Source organism: Protobothrops mucrosquamatus, unplaced genomic scaffold, assembly GCF_001527695.2.
Source record: "Protobothrops mucrosquamatus isolate PMUCROS unplaced genomic scaffold, P.Mucros_1.0 scaffold4053, whole genome shotgun sequence".
Classification (NCBI taxonomy): domain Eukaryota; kingdom Metazoa; phylum Chordata; class Lepidosauria; order Squamata; family Viperidae; genus Protobothrops; species Protobothrops mucrosquamatus.
In genome coordinates this window covers 14,373-39,787 of record NW_015389984.1, presented here as the reverse complement: position 1 = coordinate 39,787, position 25,415 = coordinate 14,373, and the positions used below count along the sequence as shown (strand labels likewise).

Below are 25,415 nucleotides of genomic sequence, written 5' to 3'. Positions count from 1 at the left end.
TATTATTATTATTATTATTATTATTATTATTATTATTATTATTATTATTATTATTATTATTATTATTATTATTATTATTAACTCTGCCTTTCGGAAGAAGGCAACCTTAATGCTACCGGATGCTAGTATGGCACCTCGGCTTTGTAAAAAAAGCAAGCAAACAGGAGATAGGAAAAGATACGAGTGAATGCCTGCTTCTGTGTGGGTTAGCTGCACGAGGGAGATCTTGAAGATACCTGGGCCTTTCTCTGCTAGCATAAGGCCTGGTCTTTGCCATGCTAGGCAGATGTGTAACTGGCTTGTGAGGAGAAAGCATACTTGCGTTTCTCTGCCTCCCCCACCTCTCCCAGCTCACTCTAGGACAGTAACAAGAAGAGGATAGTTGTGTTGTGATTTATTTTTAGTTCCACATTCTTGATTCGGCTTCCGAGCATGGAGACTGCATTGGGAAATCCTGGGTGCTGCTGTTTACCTCATGCAGAGACAACAGTTGGCTGAAAATGGATCATTCATAAGAGATGTTGGTCATCATTTGAAGGGATATAAGGATGCACTGTTATAGTACCTCAGTATGGATTAGGGTCAGCTGTTTTTAAGTTGTAACTGGAGCTATGCAATTTGGATTCCAAGAAAGTGCAGAAAATCTTATCACTGTTTTTTACCTGCAAAAAGCATTAATGGCAACTGAGGTTTTTTTTTTTTTGTAATATCAGGTCATTCAATTGTCTTGGACCACAGTTCCTATTATCCCCCTCTCACGTGGCTAGTGGCTGTGCAGGGTGTGATATTACAGTCTAAATCAGGGGTAGTCAACTTTGGCTCTTTTATGACTCGTGGACGTCAACTCCCAGAATTCCTGAGCCAGCTTAGCTTAGCTGGCTCAGGAATTCTGGGAGTTGAAGTCCACGAGTCATAAAAGAGCCAAGATTGACTACCCCTGGTCTAAATCAATATTTCTCAACCTGGGCAACTTTAAGAGGTGTGGACTTCAATTCCTAGAATTCCCCAGCCCAGAGAACTCTGGGAGTTGAAGTCCACACCTGTTAAAGTTGTCAAGGCTGAGAAACTCTAGCCTAGCTTATTTGAAGGGTGGTGCTAGGCTGGAGAAGGTGTCTACAGAACGAATTAAGCCTACGTAACCATAATTGGTTGGAAAGGAAATCTTTGGTAAGTACTTTACAGTAAAATTGGGAAGATAAAACAGGGGTACCTGGGTTGAGGTAGGGAATTAAAAAAAATCAAGAAGGCACTGCCACTGTGTGATTTAAGTTTCACCTCTTTTTTTACATACATTGTGGCCAAAGGATGCCTATGATGCAGAATCCAGCCAGAGAGCAAAGGCAATGATGCGGAGAAGTGACTCTTTCTGAAGAAAAGAGCTGAGGATAGCCTGGAGGTGGCAGGGCTGGAGTCAAAAGGATCCAAGCAGGATGGAAAACAGTCCACCTTTGTTCTGGTGTTTTCAGTTTTTGAGAGTTGGCCTCCTTCAGTGCAGTTTTATTGTCCGGAACGCAATAGTTGCTGCTTTAGCAAAAGACAAAAAGGTCCATTTTATTCAAGGCCTCTGGTTTTTATTTAATCTGGCATCTGTTTTAAGGCTAAGTAAGTAAGTTGAAAAGCCGATGCAACCAACAGGATTGACTCCATTGGTCTCTGTCTTATTCTTGAAGAATCCAGAAATGCTTCATATCCAGCTCCCAGTTTGAAACTGGCTCACGTTTTGAAGAGTCATTAGAAAACCTGCTGTTCAATCATTGGATACTAATTTCTTTGGCGTTTACAGCATGGCTGCTCCACTTCTGTTTTACTAATTACAATTCTCAATCATTTAGCATTTGAGACTTTTATATTGTTAATAGTCTTTTGCTCTTAAAATTGTTTGAGTAGCAAAATAAAAGACTATGCTGTGGCTTATTCAGAATAGAATAGGAAAGAGTAGAGTAGAGTAGAGTAGAGTAGAGTAGAGTAGAGTAGAGTAGAGTAGAATAGACCTTGGAGGTCTTCTAATCCAGCCCCTGCTCAGGCAGGAAACCCTATACCTATTCAGACAAATGATTGTTCAATCTCTTCTTAAAAACTTCCAGTATCGGAGCACACACAACCTCTGGAGGCAAGTTGTTCCACTGATTAATTGTTCTAACTGTCAGGAAATTTCTTCTTAGTTCTTCCGTTGTGTTTCAGTAAAAACAGGAAGATACATGAAAAAAACAAATATTGTTTTAACAACTTGGAGGAATAAAGCAGACTGCTTAATATACCTACCCCTTTCATATGCTGCTCACTTACATGCTTAGTTTGTAGTTTAAATTTTGCTCTTGTTTCATAGTTATAAAGATACTAAGAATTTTATGTGACTTGGAAGTAGTATGATTGTTTAGTATCCTATGACTATCACTGAGTGTTGTATCTGATGATTTATGATGATTGTATTTTATGATTATGACCATGATTGATCACTTGTTATTTGTATGTATGTTGAGAGCTTATGTACCGGAGACAAATTCCTTGTGTGTCCAATCACACTTGGCCAATAAAGAATTCTGTTCTATTCTAGAAATGTTGAGTTCTCTCCAACAGATGAGCGCATAATGATTTACGTTTGATTTACCTCTCCAATATATTATCTGAATTAGTTACAGTCACTTGAGGAAGAATGAAAGGAGGTAAAATAAAAATGGAAAAGACTCTTCAAAAATGGCAGATTGTGGAATAGTTATGGAGTACAGCTACCCTAAAAGGTGGGGGTGTTTAGTCAGCCCATTCAATCCAAGCAAAGAAAAATACAATCTATAAAGCGTTTGGCTCCTGGTAGAAGGGAATCAAATTTTAAGCTATATACCATTATGAAATATTTTGGGCCTCTCCATTCTTTCAGTGTCTGATCTGCAAGAAGAAGGCAAAAATGCTATCAATGCACCGATGTCCCCTGCTACAACTGATCTTCATCCAGAAGATACATTACTAGGTACGTATGAATGCAACATCACAGACTTATGATGTGAAGAAAAGAGTTTTGTTTTCTGTGTGGCTGATTGGAAAGGACCGATGATATGATGCTCCAGGATCCTCTCTCTAGCTGAAATTTTATTAAACAACATGAGATTTCTGAAGTAAAACTAACAATTCATTAATAGAAGAACTGATGTATTCATATACGTGTTCCCCCCACACACTCAATCCAAAATTATTTTTGTTATTGCTGACCTTACCCAGATCTGGAACAAAGATCATCTAAATTAGAGCTAGCCAAAGTTGAAATTATTTTCAAAATGTGTGAGTTTTGTACAACTTTCTTTGGATTTAGATTAAGTACTTTCTGAGCCATACCCTGATACGAGTCTAATCCAGTAATTAATCCTGAGTAAAAATGCAAGCTAGTATCTATTATAGAAGTATGACTGGAGAAAGAGGATGAATTATTATTCTCTCTTTGCTTCCTTCCTCCGTTGCCTTTGGAAAACTCCTGTTTGAGAGCTACAAGGGTCAAGTCTTCTGCAGGCAACCCAGGGTTACATATCACATGATCTGAAAGCCCAGTTCACCAACATGTCCTGTTCACCAACACAATGTAACCCTTCATGCAGTGCCTTTTTCAATCAATCAATCAATTAGAGTAGAGCTGGAGGAGACCTTATACCAGACATTTCAAACACAAGGCCCGACGGCCGGATGCGGCCCGCGAAGTGGTTTCATGTGGCCCGCGAAGCCATCCTGGAAACAGTGAGGGAACGGCCCCCGCTGCCCTGGCCCAGGCCGGCCGGGAGCCAATGTACAATTTTGTGGTGGCCATCTATGCTGAAACGCATTCAGTCTTAGCTCCACAAGGCCATCCAGAAACAGTGAGGAACCAGCCCCTGCTGCGTCGGCCCCGCCCCCTGGGTGCATGCTGGGGAGGCATCACCCTTTGTGAGGAATGAAGGAATGGACCATGCCTTGGCGCTTGCCCCGGTCCCCCCCCTTCTGCCAGAGACCCTCAGATCTGTCCCACTCCTGCCCAGGCCCCCACAGGCACCCTTGACGTGAACGATGTAGAGCTGGCCATGCCCACCCAGTAGGCCACACCCACTCCATCCACGCCCAACCAGTAGGCCGCACCCACCCTGGCCGCACCCACCCAGCCCCCCCGAGGGCAACCGCAGTGCTGATGCGGCCCTCAATTAAATTGAGTTTGACACCTCTGCCCTATACCATTTCAGACAGGTGGCTATCCAGTCTTTTCTTAAAAAACCTCCAGTGATGAAGTACCTACAACTTCTGAAGAGGAAGCTGTTTCACTGATAAATTGTTCTGTTGTTCTGTTAGGAAGTTTCTCCTTAATTCCAGGTTGCTTCTCTCCTTGATTGGTTTCCATCCATTGTTTCTTGTCCTACCTTCAGATGTTTTGGAGAATAGGTTGACCCCCCTCTTCTTTGTGGCAGCCTCTCAAATACTGGAATACTGCAATCATGTCACCCCATGTCCTTCTTTTCTCTAGACTATCCATACCCAATTAAGATAATTGGATTCCTTTTCAGGTTGATGAGATAACTAGTTTTTGCCATTTATAAATCAGATGGCAGCTGATGTCTTTTAATAGCAATTTCTGAAACAATGTGCTTGTGTTTGTGCCACGGTGGCTTTAATGAAGAGCTTCTCTTTGAAATTGCCAGAGGAAAATGAAGAACGTACCATGATAGATCCCACTTCAAAGGAGGATGCCAAGTTTAAAGAACTTATCAAGGTGAGGAATGCTTCAACGCAGAAGTTTGCCTTTCTTTGATGTAGTTTACCTTAAAATGAAAGTGTTTTGGTTTTGCATTTCTGGTAGCTGGTAGCACAGAAAAATGACTGCTAGAAAATGTCTCCCTAGAAAATACATTTGGAGAAACTATCACAGGAGAAGCCACTATAAAGTAATAAATTTTAGGCAGTAAATCCACTGTATTTCTTGTCCACATTTTTATCTAAGAAGGAAGCTTAGTACGATACATTAAAAAGAAAAATGAAAAATCATGACAGTGCTTTAAAGAATGAACAATAGGACTAAAAAACTGACAGGCAAGAAATCCTTGATTCAAAAACGTAAGTTAAAAATATTATCTGATTTGGCATGTTAGTATTTTCAGAAATGCCACCTTTATTATTTCTCCATCCTTCTCTTAATATTGGGATGAGATGAGATGTGGTAGATCTTCTCCTGTATTTATTTGTGGAGAGGTTTAGGAAATTGAATTGTGGTAGAAGGCAAACTACATTATGTTTATTGTGCCAATGTTGGAAATGTTGTACTTTCTTCTCTGTTGATATACAGAGCAAGTTGTAAGTTGGTGTATTGCAGAGGAAATCTCACTTGGCTGGGGGGCAGCCCAGCAAGAAAATCTTATGCATACAGAATGCTGAGTGGGGAAATAATGGACATATCAAGTAGATAGATGTTTGGATGAAAAATGCTGTAAAAAATGATAGCCATCTTCCCGGGATGACAACAATGTGTTTTGCTAGTCAGTCCAGGAAAATGGATTGAAGGTTTAACAACCACGGTGTCCACAGGATGTGATCAAAATCTGCAAGATTGTGGATGTGAAATCCTATTTGAAGCCTCATTTTTTTTGTACCAAGAGGCAGAGCTTTAGTTGTGAAGCTGCACCCACCCCCTTGCAAAACACACACCACCTGGGCACCCCTACTTAAGCACATCAGCGTTCTGTCCACCTTTAGATTGTTTTGTTCATTTCTTGATAGAATTCCTTTTATGCAGAAGCATCACTCAAATAATTGTCAACTGACCCATCACAAGACCCTCACTTGACACACCCACACCTCAAGCCCTTATAAACAGAAGGACACTGACACTGATATTCCCTAAACTCCACTGAAGATGTTACTGTTGTGATTCCGTGCCAGCCAGTGGACCAGGCAGCAGAGTCGGGGGAATCAGAGGAGGAGGAGGAGAGGCCTGGAGAGCTATCAGAGTTGGAGGAAGGCTCTAATGAGCTCCAGAACGTACAATCTGATGAAGAGCCTGGCCCCTCCACTCATGCTCAGGCTGAGTCAGACTCTGAGGACTCACAGCTGGAAGACATCATAGACGCTGGCAAACGCAGACAGGCAACAAGAGCAGGACAGAGGGAGGCAATGGGGCGACTCCAAGGGAGGAGGAGGAGGAGAAGGCATTGAGAAGCCACGCCTTGGGGCTGCATAATAAAAAGGGAAGGTGTGGGCAGTGCTGATTGCTGAAGGCAACCATTTGCAAAGGACTCAAGTTTCATGGAATCATGTTTTGTTTGCCTTGCCTGTGAACAATTCTCTGTTTGAATTGTGTTCTGTTTGCCTTTGGACAATTCCCCGTTTGCATCGTGTTTTGTTTGCCTTTGCTTTTAGGACATTTTGCAGGTCTGTAAATAATAATAAAAGGGGTTGGTTTTTCCTGCATTTCCAGCCTACTTGTTAAAAGAGGGGTTTGTCCTTGTGAGTTAACAAGGACTCACATAGGCTGGGACAGAACAGTTACCTAGCCTGGTAACGAAACGTTCAGAAACCAACCCACCAGCTCGGAGAATGAACCTTCACCCTCAATAATTGTCATTTTACTTATTTATTTATTAAATTTATGTGCCACCCGTCTTCTCCAAAGATGACTGTGGATGGCTTACAAACATTCAAAGTACTACACATTAAAATAATAAAGAAAAAATAATAGTAATAAATAAAAAGATGCGGGAAAGGGGGAGAGGAACATGAAGCATATGAGGAGATATCTCAATAAGTTACAATATTTCAGGATGTTTTTTTCTTAGAATTTATATATGATAAAAATGCAGTTTCATTTCAAATATAAAGTCCATTTTTTCATTGTAATATGTATAACTTTCCAGTACTTTACACCTCTACCACATATGATAAAATCCTGCTTTTGTTTATGACATTTCCAGCAATTACTGTATGGTTGTCTCTCTAGATATTATTATTGATGAATTTGTAGAACATTTTTGAAATTTTCTACTAAATTGTAACTTGGCATAAATGGTACAGATTTAGTCCATAATTTTTCCCATTGTTACCATTCTTAAAGTGCACAAAACCTTTTAAAATTTTATTATATCAGTATTATGTAATTTATCAGTCTAGATTAATTAGTTTGACTTTATGAGACAAACAGTAAAAAGTTTGTATATACAAACGTATATACGTCCTGTATATACAAAATAATATACACATCAAATTTCTAAATAGTTTTGTGGCTATTAAAAACAATCCAGGTAGTCCTTGGCTTACAACCACAATTGAGCCTAACATTTCTGTTGTTAAGTGAGACATTTGTTAAGTGAGCTTTGCCCCATTTTACGACCTTTCTTGCCACAATTGTTAAGTGAATCACTACAGTTGTTAAGTTAGTAACCCGGTTGTTAAGTGAATCTGGCTTCCCGATTGACTTGGCTTGTCAGAAAGTCACAAAAAAGGATCCCATGAACTTGGGACACAGCAACGGTCATAAATATGAGTCAGTTGCCAAGCATCTGAATTTTGATCACGTGTTCATGGGGATGCTACAAAGGTTGTAAGTCTGAAAAATGGTCATAAATCACTTTTTTTTCAATGCCGTTGTAACTGAACAGTCATTAAATGAACTGTTGTAAGTTGAAGGCTATCTATATTCAGTTGCTTTCCTCACAGTGTTATTTAGATGACTTGAATAATTGTTTTCCCTCTTTCATCATTGTCCAGGTCTTGATTGACTGGATAAATGACGTCCTGGTTGAAGAAAGGATAATTGTCAAACAGCTTGAAGAAGACGTCTATGATGGGCAAGTGCTACAGAAATTGCTAGGTGAGGTATTATGTGTGAAAATGGTGGATAAGGAGTTGGCCTGGATTAAGCAAATTTAGGCTTAAATTTTGACATATTTATGTTCCTGTATGAAATGGCCTTTGGCAATGATCATGTCGAATCCAAGCTTCTTCACTAGACTTGAAAGTGATCCTATGCTGAGATCCTTGAAGGAAGAGCAGGGACTTGGCAAACAAACTTAGTCACTTGTTAGCTCTTTTTAAGGCAAAGAGACCACATCAATGAATGACTAACCATATTAGCTCAGGGACTGGTTATTTTACTTTCCTATAAGTATATCTTATAGAACATATTTATGTGATAATCAGCACAAACGTCCACTTAAAGCAAACCATAAAGTCGAGAGACTTTGTTCTGGAAAGATTTCAGCTTTTGTAACGTGTGGAATATTCTCAAGAATGAAGCTATGTAGGAAGATAAAAGCACAACGTGGTTCTTGAAACGAGATGGTTCCCGTGTGAACTGGATGGGGTGATGGCATTCGAGTGTAAAGGTGGCAGAAGGTGTGCAAAGAGAGAGAAGAGAACCAAGTTGGCATTGGCTAAATCTTGTTGGAGGAGAATTGTAGTTTATTTACTTATTTAGCGTATGGCATATCATATATGGAGTAGCAATATATATTAACATTTCACCTAGATTAGTAAAACACAATATAAATGTTTAAAACAGTGGTTCTCAACCTTTTTAATGCCGCGACCCCCAACCGGTCATAAGTAGAGGACTAAACCGGTCGTAAATCGAGGACTAAACTGATCGTAAGTCGAGGACTACCCAATCGGTCGTAAGTTGAGGACTTTTCCTGCCCGGGAGCATCGCGCATGCGTGGTTCCACCCCCTGTGCCGGCCGAGGCGTAGCTGGCAAGCGGCAGAGACGGAGCAGGCCGACCACCAGCTGGCCCAGCCCAAGGGAGGTAAGGCACCTGCTGGAAAAGGGAAAAAAAATGGCGGACAGCCTTGCTTGGCGACCCCCGTGAAATGGTCGATCGACCCCAAATGGGGTCACGACCCATAGGTTGAGAACCGCTGGTTTAAAAGATCTATGTTCAAATACCAATGTCTAGGCCAGGGATAGGCAACCTTGGCTCTTTTATGACTCTTGGACTTCGTTGAAGTCCACGAGTCATAAAAGAGCCAAGGTTGCCTACCCCTGGTCTAGGCCATTTGACCATTGAAGCGCAGCATCGTTTATCAATCAGATACTGGACCGGTATATGCCCTCAGCTTACAATCAGTCACAATGTGATCTACAGTTTGACGTGGGACCCCGCAATCACACTGGGAGAGGATACTATGCCCCATTTATACAGAGTCCCAGCAGATGCCGTGCGAAGTGCGAATCCTATTCAGGATTGTCCATTGCTGACATGGTAGTTCAAAGCCTGGCGCCTTTGTGTGGGGTCACTTATATGTCTTCCTGTATCTGGGCATTCAGCAACCCATTTGTTTTCCATTGGGAATCAATGTTAAAGTTGTTGGGCAGATGTTGTGCAAGTGGGGGATTCCTGGATTTGAGTCTTCCAGTTGACAAATGAGAAAGGTTGGCATGCACCGACAGGAGTGACTTGTTCCTAATTTTTCTGTATTCTTTCACTAGTGCATCTTGCCTTCGTAAAACTGGCGGTGATATATAGCTCAGAATAGGAAGCCAGTAAATTGAAGTGGTTTTAATCCTCATGATGTCACTGAGTCTGGCATCTAACTTATCAGTATGGCAGCTGCTGTTAAGCCGTGCAGGGGCACATTATTCTGCTGTGGAGTAGATCAACCCTAAGGCTGGTGACCTGAAGGTGGCAGCTGAAGCAGCCCATTTAGTTCCACATAATTTCTGGAGTATGTTGTTCCTAGTGTTGATTTTTGCTGCTGTATTTCCTGGGTTATCTTATAGGAGTCCAGTGCACTATTACACCAACAATCTTTATATGGGGGTTATAGGGGAGTACAGTATGTTATTTTTTAAAGTAATCTTTTGGGGCTTCATATGCTAGTTCAGTGGTTCTCAATCTTTTTAATGCCGCGACCCCCAACCGGTCGTAGGTCGAGGACTAAACCGGTTGTAAGTCAAGGACTAAACCGATTGTAAGTTGAGGACTAAACCGGTCGTAAGTCGAGGACTACCCAACCGGTCGTAAGTCGAGGACTTTCCCTGCCCAGGAGCGCCGCGCATGCATGGTTCCACCCCCTGCGCCGGCCGAGGCGTAGCTGGCAAGCAGCAGAGATGGAGCAGGCCGACCACCAGCTGGCCCCAGCCCAAGGGAGATAAGGCACCCGCCGGAAAAGGGGAAAAAAATGGCGGACAGCCTTGCTTGGCGACCCCCGTGAAATGGTCGATCGACCCCAAATGGGGTTGCGACCCATAGGTTGAGAACCGCTGTGCTAGTTTGTTGTTAAAGTGGAAGCACGTAGTTATGTTTTGTTGGTGCTAGGAGTCAGCCTCCAGTCAGTGAATAATTTCCCCAAGACTTTAAAATCTTTGGACACCTCCAAGTGTTTTTCTTGTACCGCTATGGCCAAATCATCAGGTTATCAAAATTGACTAGTGTAGTGTCATTACAGATTCACTTTGTGAATCATCACATAATGGAAAGTACCATGTCTTGTGAGTGTCCTTACTTGCATAACTCAAACTAATACAGACTGCTCAGTGCTTGAGAGAGTGTTAGCAAGTGAAGCTTTTAATTCAAAAACTTAAATAATAACATTTGCAAATCTGTTTCTAGGTGTCCTAACTTTCCTCTCTAGCAGCCACAATTGGGACCTGGAACTCTGTCGCTTCATGAAACGGTCACTAATAAACTGTGCTTGTGACTGTGGTTACAGTTTGACTTCAGGTTTCCTTTGGTTTTACCTCCCTGGGAAGGTTGCAAATGTGAGGATTGACTGCTTGGTTGCTTTCTCCTCACCGTCATAACTGCGAGCGGTCCATAAATGAGGACTGCCTGTAGGGCCAAAGTTGTTGCAAAGGCCTTCGTAAAGACCCCTGCCTTCCCTGAATAATCTTTCTTCTGCTTATCTGTGTTTTCAATCTAGAAAAGCTAGCTGGTCGTAAACTAAATGTGGCTGAAGTGACACAGTCTGAAATTGGACAGAAACAGAAACTGCAGACTGTACTGGAGGCTGTCTATGATTTACTTCGACCCCATGGCTGGACGATCAAATGGAGTGTGGACCGTAAGCATCAGGCTTTGAAAAGCATACTTAGAAAGCTACTGTGCTTTAGTAATGGATTGTTTTCCACTCTGGAGGTCCCAGGGAGTAAACGATAACCCCAAAGATAGCTGAAGCACTATTGCTGGCAATATCTCAGTGTTTCAAGATTTAAATAGGGGGAATCCATCGCTTACCTTTATTTCATTCAGTGTTAAGGAAAGCATATGAAAGCTGTGTTGTACAATTAATATGGATTAGATCAGACGGATGCAGCCCGCGAAGTGGTTTCATGTGGCCCGCGAAGCCATCCTGGAAACAGTGAGGGAACGGCCCCCGCTGCCTTGGCCCTGGCCCAGGCTGGCCAGGAGCCAATGTGCAATTTTGTGGTGACCATCTATGCTGAAATGCATTCAGTCTTAGCTCCACAAGGCGGCCTGGGAACAGCGAGGAACCAGCTCCTGCCGTGTCGGTCCCGCCCCCTGGGTGCATGCTGGGGAAGTGTCACCCTTTGTGAGGAATGAAGAAATGGACCATGCCTTGGCACTTGCCCTGGTCCCACCCCCTTCTGCCAGAGACCCTCAGATCTGTCCCACTCCTGCCCAGGCCCCCACAGGCACCCTTGACGCGAACAATGTAGAGCTGGCCATGCCCTCCCAGTAGGCCACACCCACTCCATCCACACCCACCTAGTAGGCCGCACCCACCCTGGCCACACCCACTTGGCCCCCCAAGGGCAACCGCAATGCTGATGCGGCCCTCAATGAAATTGAGTTTGACACCCCTGGATTAGATAAAGTTGTTGTATTTGCATATTTTTAGCATGGCTCCGTGCTGCCCGTCACTGGTAAAAAAAATAGGGAGTTCACCAGGATAGTAGGCTTTTTAGCCACTTAGATTAAAATGGGGCAGTCATAATTTTGATTCCAAATTTCATCTATACCTTACAGCAGGGGTCCCCAATCTCTGAGTTGTGGCCCATTACTGGCTGTGGCCTATTCGGAATCAGGCCGCGGGAGAGGCGGACCAGCACACACATGCGCACGCCGCTCCATTCGTGAAAGTGGCAGGCTGGCACGTGCGTGTGTGCGCTGTCCCATTGGTCGTGTGGTCCAGTTCCCCTCTCTCCCTTCCCAGCCGGACCGCCAAGCCGTACAGGTTGGGGACTGCTGCCTTACAGCATACCTTAGTCAGAAAAGCTACAAACATGCTTTAAAAAAAAATTAAATATGTGTTTTCTTGGGATCATGTCAGCTACAAAGAGTTTCTGTTCAAGCCTAAGAAATACTTTAATGGGTTCCTGACAGATGTCACACGTAGAGGAGGAAAAAAATGGCAAAATCTGCCAAATGGCAGTGCAGTGTCATGATCGAAGCGACACCCATTTTGCCTGCAGGTACAAAAGGGGTGGGACTTTGTGCCACTGCACCTGCCATTTTCCAGAATTTGACATGCACCCACTTACACCTAAGCTTCTGTAAGCTTCAAGTCACATTCACCTTTGGCTGCATTTTTGGCGCTCAGCAACTTGGTCACATATAGGGCACAGTCATGTGACCATGATTTACAAACGGTTTGGCAGAAAAAAAGACACTTCCCGTTTCTAGCAAAAACACCCCATCGCGAATAACTTAGCTTAAAAACTCCACCTTTAGCTTTACGATTGTGGCACTCCCTTAATGATCAATGCAGAAAAGGTCATAAAATTGGGCCAGTCATGTGATGACCTGCTTTAAGTGTCGATGATGACCAACCTAGGACCATAATTCTTGGGCTCAATTATAATTAGTCAAAGTTTACCTGTAATACAGTTTTTAGACCCGTTTACTGGCATAAATGGACTCCTTTTTCTATCTGCATTCTTTATGAATGTTTTCCAGGCTATTCATGAAAGAGAGCCTGGATTTACTGCATTGGAATGAGAATGAGGAATAGATCTGAGTGCTTTGTTGTTTTAAATTCATCCAGGTCTTTTAAGAGGCATATGAAAAATAACCTGAGAAAATGCAAATGTTTAGAACATCTCATCACATGTGACCTGGCCAGCTTTCCTAATCTGCAGAGCTCCCCTTATGCCCACAGTAGCAAAAATAAATATTAGCATGCTTCTGCCACTGATCTGATACAACTTGGCTTTATGCCATTGCAGCTACTGGAAACCTCTGACCGTCTGTATCTCAGAATAGTACCTGCTTTGGCGAAAGAGTGGGAAGGGGCGTTACTGCCTTGTCCTACTGCAAATTCTCTAGAAGAAAGGACACTGACCTTGGACCATCTGGTTCTTGGAGTTCATGTGATATTTAATGGGAAAGCCAACTGATTCACGACACTCATGAACTTTCACGGAAGCATGGAGGCAGGCTGTCTTATGCAGTGGCACAAAGGCTGAGATCTTGGCACTGTGTCCTTTGCTGTCAATTTTATTCCCAAGCAGTTGGCTAAGGGAGGCACTTGGGATAGGCAACTGGAGCCCACTTCTTGCCAGCTCAATATTACGCATTTATCTGGAAGCCAGTGCCACTGAGTTCCGTAGAGTAGAGTTTCCAACTTTGAGTTTCCAACCTTGGTAACTTTAACTTGCTTCGAAACAAGATGGGCAGCAAATAAATTTAATAAACAACGACTCCCCCACCTCCAAATTCCCCAGCCAGCATCCTGTGAGTTGAAGTCCACACATCTTTTTTTAATAAAGATTTTATTGGGTGTTTTTTTTTCATCAACATATGTTAATTTTTCCAATCAACAAGTTGTCTGGAGTTTGCTATGCTAATACATGTTCAATTCCTAATCCTTCATTCTTTCCTCTAGCCAACAATAAAATAGATCCCAAATTTGATAATAGTCTGTATCTTCTTTATCTTTCAACCTCATAGTTAATCTGTCCATCTCTGCACATTCCAATATTTTCCTGATTATTTCTTCTTCTGATGGCAATCCTTCATTCTTCCAGTATTGTGCAAAAATTATTCTCGCTGCTGTGGTGACGTGTAAGATTAAATATAATTTCTGCTTATTAGTCTTTTCAGGCATAATACCTAGTAAAAAAAAGTTCAGGTTTAAAATCCACTTGTTCACCCAATATTTTTTCTAACCACGTATGTATCTTTCTCCAATAGGCCTTTGCCTTACCACATGGCCACCAAATGTGATAGTACATGCCTATGTTATGTTTACATTCCCAACATCTGTCTGACCTATTTTTAAACATTTTTGCTAATCTTGCTGGCGGCAGGTGCCATCTATAAAACATTTTATACAGATTTTCTTTGTATGAAGTTGACATTGTTAATTTTGTAGCGAAGTCCACACATCTTAACGCTGCTGAGGTTGGGAAACCCTGCAGTAGGGTTTTGCAGAAAGGATCGCCATCCTAGTTTCCCTTTCTGTTTTCTTTGGTCCTGTTGGGCTTCCTTCTCATGTTCGAAGTAGTCATCAGCCCCAGATGGCAGAGGCTGGGCAGTTGCGCCCCACGGCCAAATTTGAAGGACACCCTAGTAGGGAGTTGGGTTGCCTTGAAGAAATGGGCTTGGCTGTGGCCAGGGAGCAGCAGGAGAAAGGAGATCCAAAAGGAGGGATGGAAGAGGCAGAAGGAGGTATCTCTTTCCCCTTCCCAAATTTGGGCCAAAATGAAAAAAAATGCAGGTTTCTGGTTTTGACACAGGGCAGTGATGGCGAACCTTTTAGAGACCGAGTGCCCAAACTGCAACCCAAAACCCACTTATGCATCGTCAGGTGCCAGGTGGGTGTGGCCCATTGGCTGGGTGTGGCTCATTGGGTGGCTTTGGTGGTAACGGCAGACTGGGTGGGACTTTTTAGTTCAATCAATCAATTCCAACTTTGCAAGATCTTTTTTTTCCCCCCCACGAGAAGTTGAAATTGACTGATTGATTGAACCTTTTTTTTTTTTTTGCACAAGGTGGTGGAGGCCTAAAGCGAAAAGGTTTTATAAAACCCAGCTGAAGGCCTAGGACTGGGGCGACGACGCGCGTGCCCACAGAGAGGGCTCTGAGTGCCGCCTCTGGCACCCGTGCCATAGGTTCGCCACCACTGACATAGGGTTTGAACAGAATAAAGCTCCTTCCAATTAGACGGCATCAGCAAGGGTGGGAGGACCCCACAAGTTGCGATGAAAGAGAGGCTTTCTAAAGATTTTTCTGGATTTACTTTTGGATATGACAACTGCAGTGAAATGATTATATGCTCAGAGGGGGAAAGACTCAGCTTTACCCACAGTGGACAAATGGATGGTGAAAATAACAGAACTTGCTGAGATGGTCAATTGGCAGCTTTTTAAGACATTATCTAAATTTCCTGCTGATTGGAAAACCCTTGTTGACTTCAGGAAAAAAAAAAGAAAGTATGATGTACATTTTTGATGTTTAGGGAAAAATAGACATTATAAAAATGTAATAATGTCTATACATTATTACAATAATATAATAATAAAGGTAAGAGGTTAATTTACACTTACAACTTGTACAAGAAAATCGGAACTCGTTTCTTTTATAATTTTTTGTGCACTTTTAGCTGGTTCTTATTTGTTTTCCTTTTCTTCTCTCTTTATTCTAATTAATAGTTCTTGTTAGTTTTTATTCTTTTTCTTAAAATGTAGGTAGATAGATGGATGGATGGTAGGTAGGTAGGTAGGTAGGTAGATAGATAGATAGATAGATAGATAGATAGATAGATAGATAGATAGATAGATAGATAGATAGATAAACAATCAAGATTTTCCTGGAGTGGAATTAAATAGGCTCCCACCTAAAGAGAGCCCAACCCATTCAAAACTTGCCTTGATGATTTCTTGGTTTCTTTCTTCAGTGATCCATGGCAAGAACCTGGTGTCCATCCTCCACCTGCTGGTAGCTCTGGCTATGCATTTCCGGGCTACTATTCGGCTCCCTGAACATGTTTCGGTGCAAGTGGTCGTTGTAAAGGTAAGTACCCAAGAAAGATGTTAAGCTTTTCATGCATGTGTAATTAAGCTATGTGGTACTGTAAAAAGAAAAAAAAATGTAATAAACTCTCACTTCAAATAGATTTGTTTAAAAAAAAAAACAATTTTTAAAATCTAGACAATGCCAATAGTGCCCATTGCTATGGGTTTGATCCAGTAGAGCAGGGGTCCCCAACCCCCTGGTCTGTGGGCCGGCACTGGGCTGCGGCGTGCCAAAAACCGGGCCGCGCAAACAAGTGAAGCCCCATCCGCACACGAAACCACGTCCCCTCCAGTCCGCGGGAAAACCTCCTTTGCCCTTTTTCCTAAGTCTCAACATCCTTTTTGTAACGTGGCGACCAAAACTGCATGCAGTATTCCAGGTGTGGTCTTACTAAGGATTTATAAAGCAGTACTAATATTTCACGTGGTTTTGATTCTACGCCTCTGTATATATAAAACCAGGGACTGTGTTAGCTTTTTTTGCTGCGGCCGCACACTTTTGGTTCAATTTTAAGTGATTGTTTCATTTAAAGTTTGTCCAGATGCGGGTGCGATTTTTTTCTTTTTTCTTTTTGCTAAAGGCAGGAAAGGCAGGTTGTCTCCTGCCTTCAGAGAGGTTTCACACTTTTATTATTTCTGTTGGTTTGAGAAAAAGGAGAACTGACCCTTCTCTGATTCTGCTCCTCTAGTTAGCAGAAATATCACAATCACTTTCTTGTAAGGTTTCATTCCCATGCACTTCTTCGGTTAGTTCTTTTAGCATTTCACTAGTCCTGACTCTGATTTTCTTCCAGAAGCGAGAAGGGTTACTTCAGACGGCCCATGTGACCGAGGAGATCACTACTACAACTGAGTAAGCTCTGTGTTTTTATTGCTGTGTGCACAAAGTTGAGTTGCTTCATTTTGGCTGGCACATAGAATTATTCTCTGGAATCAGATCAGAAAGCCTCACTTTCTTTATCCTCTTATTGGGAGTCTCTCTTTAATAATTGTAATATTTGTTAATTTTATTTAGGCAATTCATTTACCCACCCATCTCACAACAGTGACTCTAAGTGGCCTAAGTAAGCATTAAAAAGCAGACACCCCACTCAGTCCCCCAAATGTTCAATAACACTGGTTACCAATACAGATACACCAAAGCAATTACAGTTTAGTCCTCATTCAGCAACCGCATCTTCTAGCGACCATTCGCAGTTATGACGGTGACGAAAAAATAACTTTGCAACCTATTTTCACATATATCATTTCTCTTCTCCAAAGAGAAAAGGCAGAGCAAAGCTGAAGTAAGATAAGCACAGGGAAAGGGAGAGGTTTCCATGCTGAGCCATGCTGGCTCAGGAATTCTGGGAGTTGAAGTCCACGAGTCATAAAAGAGCCAAGGTTGCCTACCCCTGGCCTCCTAGGCAACAAAAAATTAGCTGCTGAAGGGGTGCGAACCGGCTGAGTCCCACCACTGGGTGGCACCCTTGAGGTGCTGACTGTGGTGATCTTCTCAGCCAGGTCACCATCATTGGTCACTTCCTCTCCTGCGTTGTTTCCTGCAGTCCCCGTCTGTGTGTCACTCAGCGGTCTGGCCTCGCTGGTCATGATCCTCACTACCTCCAAAGTAATTTTGCAAGCTGCAGAGGCTGATGTGGGGATGCGGGTTTAAATCCCCTGGTGTGGTGTGTCCTGATTGCCCGATGAAGTTGCTAGAAGTTACCCTAAGTCAGGAGTCTTCAAACTTGGCCCTTTTATGACTTGTGGACTTCAACTCCCAGCATTCCTCAGCCAGGCACGCTGGCTGAGGAATTCTGGGAGTTGAAGTCCACAAGTCATAAAAGGGCCAAGTTTGAAGACCCCCTGCCCTAAGTAAATAGGCAAAGCAGCTTTAATGCCAAAGGAAAACTGAGAGGAGCAGTTTAAACACATAAAGGGCTTCTTTGCTGATGGTGAGGTTCCAGGTCTTCCTGTGGGTTCCAGAGCAGCAGGTTGATCCAAAGAAGAGGTCATGAGTTTTCTTGGTGTCCTGGTGCTACTCTCCTGGATAGCCAAGGTTGATTCCCAAAGCAGTCAGGGAAGAACTTCAATTGAAACCAATGTTGATGGAAGCTGAAAGGCCGGTATAAGTATGCAGGAAAGGGCTTTCCCCACAAGTATTGTCCCTTTGTCCTGCTATGAATTCCAGCATGGACTCTTTCTTCTGTCTCCCATACCCTGTTGCTCTTCTCTTTTGGAGAAGGAACAGATTCTGGTATATTCTCCTTTTCAGCTGTGTCCTTTCTCCAGTGTGTGTGTGTGTGTGTGTGTGTATGTGTATCTATCTATCTATCTATCTATCTATCTATCTATCTATCTATCTATCTATCTATCTATCTATCTATCTATCTATCTATCTATCTATCTATCTATCTATCTATCTAATCTATCTAGATATAGATATACGATAGATAGATAGATAGATAGATAGATAGATAGATAGATAGATAGATAGATAACAAAGGTGGCCACGCACGTAAAGGAGGGGAAGGGGGAACCACCGGGTCGCCCCACGGCAGCGGTGGCATCCCGACCACCCCACCCCAGCGGTTTATATACGAAGGAAGAGAAAAGGAAACTATCGAGCCGCCCCTCGGCAGCGGCGGCGGCCCGGCCACCCCACCCCACGACTCCGCTGTGCCCGAGCCAGTGCAAAGCAGGGGGCTCTCCGGGAGCCAGCGACCGGACCAAGAACGGCAGGCAGGGACATGCGAGGATACAACCCAAACAGGATGGCACCAATAGGAGGGACAGACACGGGGGGGGAGGAGAGGAGGGCCGATGAAGAGAATGGAGGGGAAGAGGAGGCGAAGAAGGAAGGCGAGCCTGGCCGGCCCAGAGGGGACGAATGGAGGAGCGATAGGAGCGGTGTGCAAGGAGGTATAGGGGGCACGGGAAATGCGACTGCAGAAAAAAGAGAGGGAGAGGCCCGTGGGAATGACAGCGAGGTGGCTAAAGCCAGCGGGGGTTCAGGAAAGGGAACGGGTATCCCGAGCCAAGTGGGCCCGACCAATGCGAGAAATAAGAACGCAGGACCACATGGGCAAGTGGGGCAGGGGACACGATTGAGGAGAGAAAAAAGGGGGAGCGTCCCATCTACCCCCAGCCCGCGAGCAAATGAGCCAGGTAGGGGCGGCCGTATGGATAAGTTTTGCAGGATAGGGACAACTAGCGGAGGGAAAACCACCGCCGGAGCGCAGCTGATGCAATTAGGACCGGTAACAAGGTCCAGGGGCCATGTGCAAGCCACGTTTGACCTATAAAAGACTCTCCCATGGACTGGCTGTCTAAGCCCTGATGATGTCAGCAGGACGCTGACGAAAGCTTGGCGTTGGTATAGCGGCATTAAACTCTTATAGTTTGATGATTTTACCCTGGTGTTCGTTTTATTTATTTATTATTGGCATAGATAGATAGATAGATAGATAGATAGATAGATAGATAGATAGATAGATGATAGATAGATAGATAGATAGATAGATAGATATAGATATAGATATAGATATAGATATAGATATTTCAAAGCTCTTTCCTGTCACCTGTCTGGGATAACTCTGCTTTCTGAAATTCCCAATCCTGAACTCTTCTCCTTCAGAGGAAGAAATGGCATGGTGGGGCAAGAAACATCTCCATACTTGTGAGTGGGAATTCAGGACAGCCCTCTTATCATACAGGCAGAAAAGCAGAACACTTCCTGCCATAAGGCATAGAGATTAGAGGGGGACAGAAATGGATGTCTCAATGAAAACAGAAAGCCCTTGGAAATTCATACTGTCATTCCATGATGTGCTGAGAGATTTAACTTTTGTGGTGTGGACAGCTTGAAAAACTCTTCAGGCTAGAGACATCAGATCAAGAAAAAAAAAAACTTAAGAACTACGAACATTTAGAAAGTCATTAATTTTTTGTTTTAAACTTCTTGTTTCCAGAATGATGATGGGAAGGTTTGGTAAGTAAAAGATTTTAAACTTGGAAAATAAAAGTACCTTGAGAGCAAGATGCTAAGTGAAATTGTAGCTTAAATAGTGGCTTAAAAACTCTTCAAATTTATTATGATTAACGATATGAAATATTTATCATTATCACCTCTGCGTTAAGCATTTTGTGTCTAGGTTGGTTGTACTTTTGCTCAGTCCAGACCAAGGGTCTTCAAACTTGGCCCTTTTATGACTTGTGGACTTCAACTCCCATGATGCTGGCTGAGGAATTCTGGGAGTTGAAGTCCACAAGTCATAAAAGGGCCAAGTTTGAAGACCCTTGGTCCAGACCATTGCTCAAGCTGTGGACAAAGTCCTGTTGGTCTTCCCTGTTGCATCCTTCCATTTTCTCTAATTTCTGGGCTTCTCAATCAGCATGCTTTGCTGGGGAATTCTTTGAGTTGAAGTCCACATATCTTAAAATTGGCAAGGTTGAGAAACACTGGATTAAAACTTTGTTCTGCTACTGGTCAAATCCTGACAAACCTAAGATGCTGTGTTGACCCAATAGGAAGATAAGGGTTCCTGGAGAGTGTGGGTGTGTATATATCTGTGTAGTTTTGTACTTTTATGTGTGAGAATGGTTTGATTGTGCAAGAGAAAGACTGCTATTTGCAGTTGTAGAATGAATTACTTTCATAAATGGGATGTTACATTTTACATACAGCTAAATTTAACCAGTGGTTGTTAATTCAAGTAGATATTTATTTTCCTGCTGTTTTGTGGGCCTGTGGCTTCTGACACACATCTATGTCCACACATCTCTCTGTACACATTGTACACATATAAAAGTATAGTCTTACATACAGAGAGATGTACACATTTATAAGGAGGAAAAATCCACGGGATTTGGTTGGGAAACAAGGTAGCATATAATATTTTTGTCTTGTGTTTACTTTCATTTATTCTTTTAGAAAACAATATCATCTTAAATTTAAAACCATCTTCCTTTTAGATTGTGTTTACTTTTATTTACTCTTTTAGAAAACAATACCATCTTAAATTTAAAACCATCTTCCTTTTAGATAAATACATTACGTTTGGTCATGTTTTCATTTTATGCTGTGCTGTATATAAAAATCATTATGTATAATTCTTTCCATTCAATTCTCAGCATTTTAACAGTCATTTTAATAAAGCATTTCTTTTTCTCTCCTAAACATAGAACGAGATGCCTTTGACACACTCTTTGACCATGCCCCAGATAAACTAAGTGTGGTAAAAAAGGTAAAAAAAGTGTTTAATGAGCCACTTCATTACTTTGTTTATTGCCAAATGCTTGCTTCCCTTGGTGCACCGAAAAAGCATCATCAGGGACCAATTTATGCAATGAATGAAGAACAAGATATTTAGACTCTTGGGATATAATACAGGTATTATGACTTACAACAGTTCATTTAGTGACCATTCCAAGTTACATCAGCACTGAAAAATGTGACTTAGGACTGTTTTTCACAGTTATGACCTTTGCCGCATCCCCATGAGCATGTGATCAAAATTCAGATGCTTGGCAACTGGTTCACATTTATGACCGTTGCTGTGTCCCAAAGTCATGTGATCACCTTCTGCGACCTTCTGATAAGCAAAGTCAGTGGGGAAAGGGGATTCACTTAACAACCGGGTTACTAACTTACCAAGTGCAGTGATCCACTTAACAACTGTGGCAAAAAAGGTCATAAAATGAGACCAAACTCACTTAACAAATGGCTCAGTTGTTGTTATAAGTCGAGTAATGCTAAGAACTCAGTATCCCGTCCCTTTAGGTTGCTATTTTCATAGAATAGCTGTCATGGTTCCGACAGATGAAACTCTTCAAAAGAACTTTGAGGCTTTGTTTACCTTAAAGGATCTTTTATTTGAGTAGCATAACATCGGCACTGCATAATCGAAGCCAAAAACTGATTTCCCCTCCCCTGGGCACATAGTATCAAAGCACAATTCCATCCTCCAATTAACAGTCATAAATCACATTCCCCAATTAGTTTGAAGCGCTGGCTTCCTCTCCAGCTCTCCAGCCCACCAATTCTTTATCAGCTCTGGGCTCAATAACCTTGATTCTCACGCTAAGTTTAGTGTTGTTATTTCTAGCTGGACTCTCATTCACATCCCCCCCTCCCAGCATCATCTAACTCTAAAAGCGAAAGAGAAAAGATGGCTACATTTCCATCTATGGTCAATGCAAAAGCATCCGATGTTGGCAGCGTTGACGATAGCATTATCCAGGGTTGAACTTAACTTTAGATAGCTTTGTGCTTAATGCTGTATCTGTTCATCAGAATAAGCTTGTGGAAAATTATTGGACTTCTTGGGCCAGTTATGTGAAACTTGTTTCAGTTCCCCTAAGTTCCAAATATTATAAATTTTGTTACAGCTCTACAGGAGTTGTACGAAAGGGGGAGGGGCAGAGTGATGCAAGCAGCATTTTGGGGTTTTCTATGTGTATCACTGTGCCACAGGTAAAGCTTCTGTTCCTTTTATTAAAACTGAGAACTTGATTATGCTGCTGTGCAGGACCTAACAATTGAGTGGAAGGCTTGAATGTTACTTTGAATTCTAAATAGTTAGACTCCGTTATTATTATTATTATTATTATTATTATTATTATTATTATTATTATTATTATTATTAAAAATGAATATTGGTTCGATATTTATTTCTCTAATCACTGTGTTCTTCCCCACTTTTCAGTCCTTGATCACTTTTGTAAACAAGCACTTAAACAAGCTGAATTTGGAGGTGTCGGAATTAGAAAGCCAGGTAAGAGATCTGGGAACAATATTGGATATTTATACTGTAGCTATTTGGGCCAGTAATAAAAGCTGCTGATGAACTGATGGTCATTTAGAACTATCTTGGTAACCAGCTTATTTTGTTGCTTGTGTTCCCAAATATGGATGGGAGATTTTCAGGAGAGTTTTTTTCCATTTGGACAGCCATTTGCTTGAGCAGGGGATTGGACTAGAACAGTGATGGCAAACCTTTTAGAGACCGAGTGCCCAAACTGCAACCCAAAACTCACTTATGTATTGTCGGGTGCCGGGTGGGCGTGGCCCATTGGGTGGGTGTGGCCCATTGGGTGGGCGTGGCTTCGGTGGTAATGGCAGACTGAGTGGGACTAAAAAGGTCAATCAATCAATTCCAACTTTGCGAGATCTTTTTTTTCATGCGAGAAGTTGAAATTGATTGATTGATTGAACCTTCTTTATTTTTTTTGCACACGGCGGCGGAGGCCTAAAGCAAAAAGGTTTTATAAAACCCAGCTGAAGGCCTAGGACCGGGGCGATGGTGTGTGTGCCCACAGAGAGGGCTCTGTGTGCCACCTGTGGCACGTGTGCCATAGGTTCGCCACCCCGGGACTAGAAGACCTCTAACCTATTACTTCTAACCTGTGTTCTACGCAGGTGCCATTGCACTCTTCAGTATCTGTCAGCTCAAAGGCAAGATTGGGAGGCTTTTTATCCCATAGTTGGAGGCCAGCTGAAATCTGAATGGGAATTGATCAATTCCTGGGTCACCTGGGAATATTTTGGGGATTCTTCTAGACATTTCCCTCGTTAGCTGCAAATTAATACCCGAAACTGTTGACTATTCTGCTCAGATTCGGCCTGCCCAAAATGTCCCCGATGGCGTGGTGGCCATGTTGGCTGGAAGATCTTCAGCCCAGTGAGATTAATGCTGCCCCTTGATTCTCATCTTCCTATCTGGCCCTTCTTCTCAGTTTGCAGATGGCGTCTACTTGGTGCTACTGATGGGCCTCCTTGAAGATTATTTTGTTCCTCTACATCACTTCTTCTTAACGCCTGAAAGTTTGGATCAGAAGGTGAGCAGTAATTACATCGGGCATTTTATTTATTTATTTATTTATGAAAAGTTATATGGCTGCCCAGCTCTATCTCAGTGACTTCAGGCAGCTTATAAGGATAAAAACCCAATATTAAAAAAAAGCAATAACCACCCCCCTCCATCCTCCTGATGACAACAGTCAAATAAGCCAGGTCCCCAGGCCACATTTCAGGTGCTCAACAACCAGCCCGCATTTAGGGTTGTTTTTAGCAGTCTGTGGTCACATGACTGCAATTTATGATGTTTTTTCCTGAAAATCAGCATTTACTTTTGGTTTATGGCAAAAATGCCCCATAGCAGACAATGGTTTGCTCAAACAGCCACAGTGCTTGCTTAATGACTGCAGATTCACTAAAGCATCATGGTGATTCACTTAATGACTGCTGCAGAAAATTGGGTTGGTCACATAATGGCTTGCTTTACAACCGTTATGACTTACAGCCATAAAGAGCGGGCTCCCTTACAGTTGTTAAGCTGAAGACTACCTGTAAGGGACTGGACTGGTCGAGTTACTAGTCTGCAATTGTGTGAAAATGTGCTATGAAAAGTTGGCATGAACCTTAGCTACAAATCAAACCACTTTAGCAGCTGGCGAGTCCCAGCAGCAGATCCAGTAGCTTCGCTGTGGTGCATGGGTAGCGTGCGTGAGAGCACAACATTGAAGGAGATCTAAAAATAAATAGTCTTGCTTCATCCAGCAATAGCACTAGCCTGCAGGTGAAAGTTAAGTGGGATTGGTGTGATTGTTGGTAGTTGCGAAGTCGTGTCCGACCCATCACGACCCCATGGACAAGGTTCCTCCAGGCCTTCCTGTCCTCCATCATCTTCTGGAGTCCATTTAAGCTCACGCCTACTGCTTCAGTGACTCCATCCAGCCACCTCATTCTCTGTCGTCCTCTTCTTCTATTGCCCTCAATCTTTCCCAGCATTAGGCTCTTCTCCAGTGAGTCCTTCCTTCTCATTAGGTTGGTGTGATTAGTCCCTGGATAAGACACCACCAAGTGATCAGACTTTTCCTCATAGATGCGAATTCTGATTGCTGTACATTGAGATGTTGCTATCCCCTCTTTTTTAACAAGGCCGAAATAACTCTGTTGCATATTAGAGTGGGGGGAATAATGCATTTGTGTCAGAGGTTGGGAGACTATGTATTTCTGTACCAAAGGCACTAAGGTAGGGGTGTCAAACTGCCGGTCCGTGGGCCGGTTTCATCATACCGAAGCCGCGCCCTCCCATTGCCGGCAATGCAAAAAGAGTTACGATACGTCGCGACACGTCACATGATGTGGCGAGTTTGACACCCGTGCACTAGGAGGTCTTTGTCACTGAATGCATCCTGCATTCAGAATGCTCCAGAAAAGGTGAACATAGACCAGCGGTTCTCAACCTATGGGTTGCGACCCCATTTGGGGTCGATCGAGCATTTCACGGGGGTCGCCAAGCAAGGCTCTCCGCCATTTTTCCCCCTTTTCTGGCGGGTGCCTTACCTCCCTTGGGCTGGGCCAGCTGGTGGTCGGCCTGCTCCGTCTCTGCCGCTTGCCAGCTACGCCTCGGCCGGCGCAGGGGGCGGAACCACGCATGTGCGGCGCTCCCGGGCAGGGAAAGTCCTCGACTTACGACCGGTTGGGTAGTCCTCGACTTACGACCGGTTTAGTCCTCGACT

At 43.0% G+C, this 25,415-nt stretch overlaps 1 protein-coding gene across 1 annotated transcript in view; it reads left to right on the top strand.

Moving 5' to 3' along the window:
- The window catches only part of PARVB (parvin beta), a 39,545-nt gene that overhangs the window by 8,700 nt on the left and 5,430 nt on the right, over positions 1-25,415 (top strand). Inside the window, exons 2-11 of the mRNA XM_015827900.1 lie at positions 2,876-2,965; positions 4,650-4,720; positions 7,705-7,807; positions 10,856-10,996; positions 15,794-15,909; positions 16,706-16,764; positions 19,862-19,881; positions 21,075-21,136; positions 22,598-22,666; positions 23,628-23,729. Of these exons, the coding sequence (XP_015683386.1) occupies positions 2,876-2,965; positions 4,650-4,720; positions 7,705-7,807; positions 10,856-10,996; positions 15,794-15,909; positions 16,706-16,764; positions 19,862-19,881; positions 21,075-21,136; positions 22,598-22,666; positions 23,628-23,729 (833 nt within the window). The remainder of the gene's footprint in view (positions 1-2,875; positions 2,966-4,649; positions 4,721-7,704; positions 7,808-10,855; positions 10,997-15,793; positions 15,910-16,705; positions 16,765-19,861; positions 19,882-21,074; positions 21,137-22,597; positions 22,667-23,627; positions 23,730-25,415) is intronic.